This window comes from Poecilia reticulata, linkage group LG14 (genome assembly GCF_000633615.1).
Source record: "Poecilia reticulata strain Guanapo linkage group LG14, Guppy_female_1.0+MT, whole genome shotgun sequence".
NCBI classification, from domain to species: Eukaryota; Metazoa; Chordata; class Actinopteri; order Cyprinodontiformes; family Poeciliidae; genus Poecilia; species Poecilia reticulata.
The window spans coordinates 18,242,040-18,251,636 of NC_024344.1; the positions used below are offsets into that span (position 1 = coordinate 18,242,040).

Genomic DNA, 9,597 nt, shown 5'->3' on the forward strand with positions numbered 1-9,597 from the left:
ATTTGAGGTGCAGGAAAATCTTACACCTTATCCTATAAGGTGATAAGACACAAAGGGTTTTTTTGGCAATAATTGAGGAAGAACTGCAACATGGAAATCAGAATTTCTACCGTCATCCTGTGGGAGTCATTGATTTTATAGCAGCAACTACACCGTCCAAATGTGCATGTAGCTCAACTAGCAAAGACGTCGTGTCAGAAATTGCCAGAGTTTCAGTCCAGCTTTACCCACTCTTTTTTTAATGTTTGACAGTCTTCATTAAGAAATACTAGAAAGTTTAGGCCTAAAAAAGTCTTTTTAAACTGCAAATGAGTAATGGACTTTGATTTAAGCACTTTGCATTGCCTTGTTGCTGAATGTGCTATATAAATAAAATTACCATGACTTTTTACCTTTAATTTTTTTAATCGCATTAATTACAGTCTAATTTCATTAATCGAAATTAAATCAAAACCACACATTAACAAAATAAACAATATTGAATATTGCTTATTTTATAAGCGACATTGAAAGTAAGCAATACTCCAAAACCATTTTTGTTGCTATGGCTCCTTCTCTGCGTTGTATGATTTGTTGTCATGAAACGGCCGGCAGCAGAGAGATGCTCAGATTAAAAAATAATACTAAAGTATGAAATCACAAATCTCTAATGATGAAGAAATTTGTGGAGATGGTTGGTATTGCTTGTTTACACGTAAGAAATATTTTTTCCAACTAATTGAAAAACTGAATTAAGTTAATAGCCTTCAAGGTTATTAGTGGGTTCTATTATGAGCTTCATTATATAATGTTATTACCTCATCGAAAACATACCTGGAATGTTTTAATTCTTCCAGGGATGTTTGAGAAATCCTATAGTCTCCCATGGCAACCATTCAGCTGTTCTTGGGTGGAATAGCTGCCGCCTTCGAGGCTCAGCTCCTCCTCAAAGTTCCTCCTCAAAGCTACAGTTTCCTAGTTTACAACTCACAGAGCAGCCCTCCCCCACTCAGCTCCTTCAGACTAGCCAACAGCAATTAGCAAACACTTGGTGGAACTGCGCATCTGCTGAACTCATCGTGCAAACTACTTTTTAGTGAAACGCTGGTGAAAATGTTGTTAAAGGGTTAACAACCATGCTGTGATGACTTCAGAAAGAGCAGGACTTTTTAAAGAGACAGAGACCCAAGGTGTTAAATTACGAAGTCAAATTTCTTATAAGTCACATTTGATAGATTTAGCATTTTCCTAACTGAAGGCAGCGTAGTTACTGAATTTTGCTACTATGTCTGGAAAATACATAATCTTGCCCCTTTAAATGCTAACTGATGTTTATTTTTCAACAGGAACACGACGCTTTCAAGGTCATTTTTATCTAAATTTCTGCTGGCTTGTCTGCTACTCACTACAGCGATTAGCACAGTGGAAATATTTCTTTGCTCTCGATTACATTTTTAAATTTTTTTTGGGATCTTTATTAGAAACAGCTGAGCGCGTTCAGAAAATCTGAGCATGTTATATGAAGCATCAGGTTTTGTGCTCGTTATCGGTATCGGATCGGAATCTATCGGATCGTGACAACCCCGCTAACGCGTAATGATGATCTGCACTTAGCTGTCATTATCCACATTTATTCCGTCAGCTCTGACAGGCCGCGGGGGCTGCAGGTCCTCTGCGTGCCTCTTTAAAAAAAAAAAACGCAGGGTGGGGAGAATGCTGCGGGTGATAGCGAAAGAGCGAGACAGAAATGGAGCAGGAGAGCGTCTGTGGAGTGTTTGCCCAGTGCGTTTATTGCCTCTGCATAATTTATGAGCTGCTGGAGCTGACCATCATGGCAGTGTGCCGCGGGCGGCCCCTGGGGCCGTGTGGGACAGGCCTGTAAATTGGATGCAATGCTCCTGCTGAGCTCGCAGGGCTCCCCCCCACCACCACCTCCTCTTGCTTCTTTTTTTCTTCTTCTTCTTCTTCTTCTTCTTCTTCTTCTTCTTCTTCTTCTTCGCCATCCAGCCTGAGAAACAGATCAGCCTCAGAGCCAGCCAGCTACCTTTGAGTTAAAGGAGATAAAGGGGGAAAAAATAACAGGCAAGGCCTTCTGTTGCTCACTCCCTAGGCTGTCAATCATCTCTCCCTCCTTCTCCTTCCTTCCTTTCTTCACTCCTGCTTTAATCGCCACCCAACAATCCCCCCCTTTCTATCCCCACCAGTTCACTCCTACCCACACACTGTGCCAGGCCCCCTACCCACAATCCCTCCACCCCCAGTGCCTTCTTCATTACCGACTCCAGTGCTTCTGTGCGCCTCAGCCATATGCACAGCGTTGAGGGCCGCCAGTCACCCAGCATCGCGCTAATTAGTTGATAAAGAATTAAGTGGACCTTGAAATTGAAATTGGAACGAAAAAATGAAATCCAGCCACCTTTTTTTTTCCTTCTCCTTCCCTCCGTCGCAAAGTTCCTTCCTCCTCTTTGTCGTCGTGCCGTTCCCGGCCTTGAGCAGCGATTTTCGCCGTGGATGCGGGATTGGACTCGGCTGGATCTCGCAGTTCGCGGGGTTCGGCATTAACGAGGCCGCAGCCGCTCACGGCGAACGTGCTCCTCTTGCATGTTCTCATAAACTGGTCTGATCATGTGTTTACTGTGGCTGTGAATGTGCAATAAGTCGCTTTTGAATTAAAATCTGGCACTCATTTTATGAGCAGGTTTTATATAAACAAAGAGCCTGAAAGCATTTCTCTTAATTTCTTCCTTGTCTTTTTTTTCTCTTTTTCTTCTTTTTCTGCAGTGTGACACAGAGAGTGACCGGGAAGACAAGGTAAGCCTGCTATTCTCTTCATACACCAGTGACTGTGCTGCAGGCGTCAAGATATTCAGCAATATTCAAACTGAGACCATCTTTAAGACTGAGGATTTCATGTAATTAGAATTAAACGTCAACTTAATAAGTACTAGAAGGCCTTAATTACTTATACATTAATTATGAATGACTTAATGAGGAGCAAAATCTAAATCTATCTGGGTTTTAGGGTTTGGGGGGTGTTTTAAATGAGACTGTTGTAATTCTCTTGAGTGGTGATTTTTGCTCAAATCAAACCATCACTGAGGTATTTTTAGTCTGAGATCCAGTTCTTGTATTTGTCTATCACTTTTTAATTAAATGGAAATCATTGTATTTTGTGTATTTTCATTCCTGTAACGTTAAAGCTTCTCTCACACAGTTTTGTTTTTATCAGTGAAGATTTCAAGTTTGTGAAACATCAAATCTGCTTCTATGAGTCATTTATGACAGTTAGCTCACACTTTGTGCATTTTGTTTCTTATTTAATGGAAACACCGCAACTGAGAAATTGTGTTTTTTCGACATTAGCGTAAATATGGACAAAGATTTGCACATATTTACAATAGAAACACTGCTAGTGTCCCAATGATTAGTTCTTTCTTTAAGACTGTCTGTTCATGGTCTACTAATTGTTAGCTTAGAGTTGTATAAGCAGTGAATTTGTATTACTTTTTACAAACTCAGTGCAGCTGATGTAGTCATGGTTTGTAAGCTTCTGATTAATTGAGTTAAATGGAAGCACGCCTGTGGATATTTTGCAAGGCGACACTTTGACCTCCACAGTCTAATTCATCTATGTGGGTAGAATTTCCAGATGCACCAGGTACCACTTAGCTGTTCAAACAACTATATGCGAGTATAAACAACATCGGAATGTTCTGGAATCATGCTATTCAAGAAGGAGACGAGTTCTGTGTGTTTGAGAGATGTGTTTTGGTGTGAAATGTGCAAATCAACACCTGAACAAAGCAAAAGACCTTGTGAAGAAGAATGCTAAAATTGGTAAGAAAGTGTCATTGTCTACGGTGAAATGAGTCCTGTACTGACATGAAAAAATATAGTTTGTAAATGCATTTAGAAAAAAATGTGTTTTTTAAAAATATAAATGGCCCATGCTTTGACAAAATCTAAACTTTATTTTTGACAATAATTTAAAAAAACTATTGTTACGTTTGGAGGCAAACGGGATGTAAGCCTGAAAACACCAGTTATACTGTGAGGTAAAGGGGTGGGCGCATAATGTTGTGGGCCTGTTTTACTGCTGCAGAAACTGATGTTCATCACAAAATTAGTGGCATCAGAAGGAAATAACATTATGTGGAAATCTGGATCCATCTGCCAGGTTGAATCTTGATCACAAAAGATCTTCCAAATGGACAGTGGACCTCTAGGGATTAGTTACAAAGTTACTTAAGGTCAAATATGTCAATGACTTTTTAGTGACCATCACAAAACTGTGACCTCAGCCCCATGGAAAACTATTGGGCGTAGCTGAAACAGGTGTGTACGATCACGGTGGCCCACAAACTGGGTAGTTTCGGCAGTTCTGTCTGTGAGGAATGAGCCAAAAATCCAGCAAACTATTGCAAGAAGCAAGAAGGTAAAAGTCACTGCTCACGCTACTCAAACTAGCTGCATTTCCATTAAACACAAATTGCCGAAAATGAAATTACAAAAATAAATTATTTTAATGGAAACAGGCTAATTTAAACTAAAGAAAAAATAGATAAATACGTTTTGACGCTAGGATGAGGCGATTCTTCAGCCGCATCAAAATAGATGTACTTTCCAAAACTGCAAAGAAAACCTTTTTCACATCACACGAGTCAAATGATCAACAGCTGAATGTTACCACTGGCGGAAACAACAAAGAAGACGACAAGAAGTAGTAGGAGGACAATGGTTTGTTTTTGTTTCTTCAGGCAATGTGCAGCCGGCTCCACCAAAGGTGTCACTGCATCACACAGTTCATTGAAAGTTGCGTGTCATTCGAACGTGTTGAATTCTCGGCTTTTCTGTAAAATCACAGACTACAATTTCCCCAAAACACTGTATAGGTATCTGCTCTTAAGTATAAGGGGTTTGTCGCTCCAACGCAATGGCTGATAGATGATGAGCGCTGGTGCCATGGCTGAATTATGAATATAACTCATATGAGTGTTGCAATGATTTTTAATGACTTATGAACAAACGTATTGCTGTGCAATTTTAATTTCATTTCGTATTCAATAGAAACACCACAATTGTAAAATTGTGGGGGTGGGGGTATAACACTAGCAGAATATAGTTAACGATCTGCGCTCATTTGCAATGGAAACGCAGCTAATGAGCAACCTAAACAGTTTCTTCTTTAAGCTATCTCCACCGGGTTGCTATTCATGAAATTTAATTTGAAATTAACTGACTGACTCATTGGAGTAAGAAGCCGTGCCGCTCCTAAAATAGCTCAGTGTGAACATCACATAAACACCTCGTTGTTTTCATTCAGAATTTAAAAATGCAATATATTCAGACTCTCCGGTTGTTTTAAACTGTAGGATTTTACCACCACTTTATTCTACCCGCACCTAGCATGTGCCGCTTGTCTGGACCGAGCAAGACAAATAAACACGGTAATGAATTCCCTGAACTGTTATTGCTGTTTTGGTATTCACAGGATCCCGGTAATGGTAAGCATTAATAAAAGCTTGATCCAAATGTTTTGTAAGGTTTTGAGTGCACCCTAAAGATTCTAAAAGCAGCTTTATCATCCACTAACTTCTAACTAGAGCTCTGGATGCTCTCTAATGATTTAGTAATGCCATTTGCTTGTTGTGTTTAGACTGTGCTGCAAATTGAGTCATTACTCAGTGTTGTCGATTTAAATTGCTCCTGTCTCGGTGGCAATTCCTTTTTGTTTCAGGAAGAGAGTGAGAAAGAGAGAGAGAGTGTGGTAAGCTGTAATCCCCACAGTGACTGTATTAATTCACCCTGGCTCACGTTACGCGCCTGATGAACAGCCCCGACTACACCTTCCTGTCATTGATTAATTGTGTATTAAAGTAACAGAGGAGTGAATTAGTAAATAGGAGACCCCAACGACTAGGGTTGACTCACGTGGTCTTGGGGGGTAATTGGAGCTCCCTCTCAACACTTTTACCCCCTCCTGAGTCCCCGCCACCTCTTGCCCCCTATCTGCTCCTGCCAGCCACCTAGAACATTTGCATTCTGTGGGCGACGCGAAACCACGCCGGAGAAACACACGGGAGAGCCGAGTCATTTTTTAATGGGTCAAATGTATTCAGATGAGAACAAACGTGGCTTATTTAGTTTCCCTTCAAAAGCAGGAAATGGAAAAAGCGTCCCCGGGAGAAATCACGTCCTGCCTGGTGTAAGAAGGCCTCTCTCCCCGTGTCGGAGGGAGCTGCCAGGCTCCGATAAGAGACAGCTATTCACATCTCAGACGATCACGCCCGTGTGTGTTTGCCCGCATGTGTGTGTGTCTGAACGAACTGGAAACAGCCAGAGCATTTGCTCATTATAAAGTGACCCGTAGGATGGGGCCCCCTTTCCAACGTGACATGTTAATAGCATTCTGGGAGACAGGTGGGTGGAAGGCTCAGTGCAGCTACTCGTCACACACCACCAGCGTTATTAGCTCTTTGTGCATTATCATTAGCATTTCCGTTTTAGGGGTTCCCAACCAGTGGTTTTGCATAGGGAAGAGCAGTCTATAATGGAGAGCCAAGTTTCTGTTTTAATGCTCTTAGAGGAAACATGACAAAATAATTCTGTGTTTCAGCATCACATAGATTGGGTTTCTGAGTCCTTGGCCACTATCGTGAAGTGAAAACCCTAATTTCCTTCTGGAAGATGCACTTTAGTCTCTGCAGTCTGCAATTACAGAATAATTTATAGGCTGTAATAGAATGTATAGTTCACACACTCTTGGTTGGATAACACACTAAAACGTGCTCAAAAAGATGCATTCATGCTTAAGGTAGGGATGCACCGATCCACATTTTTCCCTACCGATACCTAAAGTTTAGTATCGATCTATGCCGATCCGATACAGAAAAATGGCACTGAATTGACTGAAAACGTGTCTATTTTTAAACATGGACATAAATGTACTGAACTACAAATGTATGTGATAACTCTGCACCATTACAGCACACTTAAATACACCAATAGCTTCAAAGGCTTGGTCAGACATGTGAAGATAATATGACTTTAATTTGTTCATTCAGTGCAATTAGGAGTATAACAACCAATAAAGAAACTGAAACTGACAAATGCAATAATTTGTCTATCTTGGTCAAACATATAAAAAAATAATCTGCAACAAACCTCGCAAATGGTTCAGGAAATTCAGTTAGGGATTCTAAATATAATGTAAAATAAATAATAAAGCCTGATGTCACTCAAAGCACATAGTATAGAATTAGACTGAATAGAATTGCCCTTTGGATTGAGCAAACTGTGACCAATACCCACGCTTAAACTTCTTTTCATGTCAGGATAGATACCGATATTAATATCTAGTTTTAGGTCCAATTAGATCCGTTAAGATCGGTTCTGGCTCATCCAGTCCCGTTTTTTAGTACGCCTGTTGACTAGAGCTGCTACAATAATTCACTGTAATCAACAACTCTGACTGCTAAGAACAGTCAGTGCATAGCTTCATCGTCAACTCATTATAACTGATTGTTTTTTATAGCTGATTGTGCAAAGCAGAACTGTGCTTGCATGGTAGCATGACTGGAATGCTGGGACATTTACAAATACATGTACAACGGAGCTGAGTGTTGATTTTGGAACGGTAAAACAGACTGTGGTTAATTTATAACCGCAGTTCCCATCATTAAGAGTTTCAGAGAACAGCGCTATGACAGAGAAGATCAGTGCTTCTCAAACTGGCACAAGTACCAGTAGTGGTCCTTGGTGTCATTTTTTTTGTATCAACCATTTGCTCTGTTAAGTAATTATTATATTAATCAGCCAAAAAAGTTTCTCTTCACTGTGAGATTATAGATTGTTGGGACAAATCCCAACTTCTTATACAGAGGGTAAGATAAGTATTGAACACTATTTTCCATAGTAAACGTATATCTAAAGGTGCTGCTGACATAACATTTTCACCAGGTGCTGGTAACATAGAAACCAGAAATTAAGTTATGTGTTATAACTTTCTCAATATGTCAATATGTTTCTTGTATGAATTGTAGATAGAAAAAAACCCCCAGTAAATTCCACCAAATAAAACTCAAACTCTTAGGAAGAGAGATTTTAGGCAATTTTAGATTTTTCCGAATTTGTGTATTCTGGTTTTTCTGGCATATTTAGATAAACAGAATAAGCTCCTGATAATTATGCACACCTTGATATAATGTGGTCCTTAGGCCACACCCTCCCTCATTACACAGATAGACACCACCTGTTACGATTAAACCTATTAAGTATTCAAGTTTATCCACTTTGGAGTTTGAAAATTTGCCCAAATGCTGATAAAATGCTAATTTATCCACTAATTGTTCACACAGTTTAGAGGAACTATTGTAATTTTTCGGCATTTGAGTGCTTTTATTTTAAAATACATGCACTGGATTATAAATTGTTTTAACAGTGGTCAGTTTCCTCACCTTTGTAATATCATCAAGAGCTCTCAGACTCTCTTTGTCTGGACTTGCTAATGCTGAAGTGACTTTTTCCCTCTCTCATAAGTGGCACCTCGAAAATGTCAGTCAGACGCTTCAGTCTGAACCAGCGCCGAGTAGCTGATCCGCCGACTCGCTCTTCCTCGTCTCAGTTTTATTTCTCCGCACGATATTAAACTGCACCTTCCGTAAGCACTATTTACCTTGTATATCAGCAGTCACTAGCTAGCTGTAAATTGTGTTTTGGAAATGTTTTGCATCTCGTTAACGGGATGCGCAGGGGGCGCCGTAATTTGCCGCGCTCTGCCCTCGTTGAAACCGAGGTGCTTTTAGAGCAGGCGCGAGGAATCTGTTTGTCCTTGACATAAAATAAAGATCTGAACTGGTAATATATTTGCTGTTTCTCTTCCTTTATTGTTTTGCTGTGTTTGCCCTCAGGCAATTACACCAGACGAGTTGTGTTTCTCAATCACTCAGTAGCACTGTACATAAAACCGTTTTATCTCCTCCTCCCACCTCCCTTCCATCCCATCCACACCCCCACCCCGAAAACCCTCCCTCTCTTCACCGCAGTGGGAAGGATGAGTAATAAAAAGGAGAGAGCAACTTGTCAGCGTTAAAAGATTATGTGTTTTGCCCCCCTCCAAAGGAAGAGAGTAGTGTTTACAGGCTTGAGTGGGTGCTCGCTAGGCCGAGGCTGAGGCTGATTGCACTAGAGTACCCTGTCAGCCAGTGATTTGTCATGTACTTTATCATCCTTGTCACTCTGCAGAGCGTTGTCATAGGTAACGTTCCCGCCTGCCCGCCCCCCTCCCACTCCCCTCTTTGTGCTTTGTACCCAGTCAGTGCAGGAAATTTGTATTTACTTTGGGGGAGTGTAATTTGTTCCTCATGGATAATATGACCCTTAGCGGAGCCGGATCACGGGTTAGTTGAAGTGATATTTTCCGGTAATGGTAGTCGTACATCATGGCTGTCAGGCCGGGTTAGGAGGCGAGCACATTACAGCTCCATTTTAGCACTGCAGGCATCTGGGATTATTTTCCATAACCAAGTATGACATGACCGCTCTGCGGAGTGCATTAAATTTTTACTAGCTTTTTTCTTCCTCTCTTCCCTCCCCCCGCCAACTTCTGTGTGTGTGTGG

The 9,597-nt window shown here is 40.8% G+C and overlaps 1 protein-coding gene across 12 annotated transcripts in view; it reads left to right on the forward strand.

The window, feature by feature from the left end:
- The window catches only part of auts2a (activator of transcription and developmental regulator AUTS2 a), a 358,488-nt gene that overhangs the window by 225,520 nt on the left and 123,371 nt on the right, over window positions 1-9,597 (forward strand). For all 12 annotated transcript variants that reach the window (XM_008428219.2, XM_008428205.2, XM_008428211.2 and 9 more), the window contains one exon: window positions 2,761-2,790. In XM_008428219.2, coding sequence (XP_008426441.1) covers window positions 2,761-2,790 — 30 coding nt within the window. The remainder of the gene's footprint in view (window positions 1-2,760; window positions 2,791-9,597) is intronic.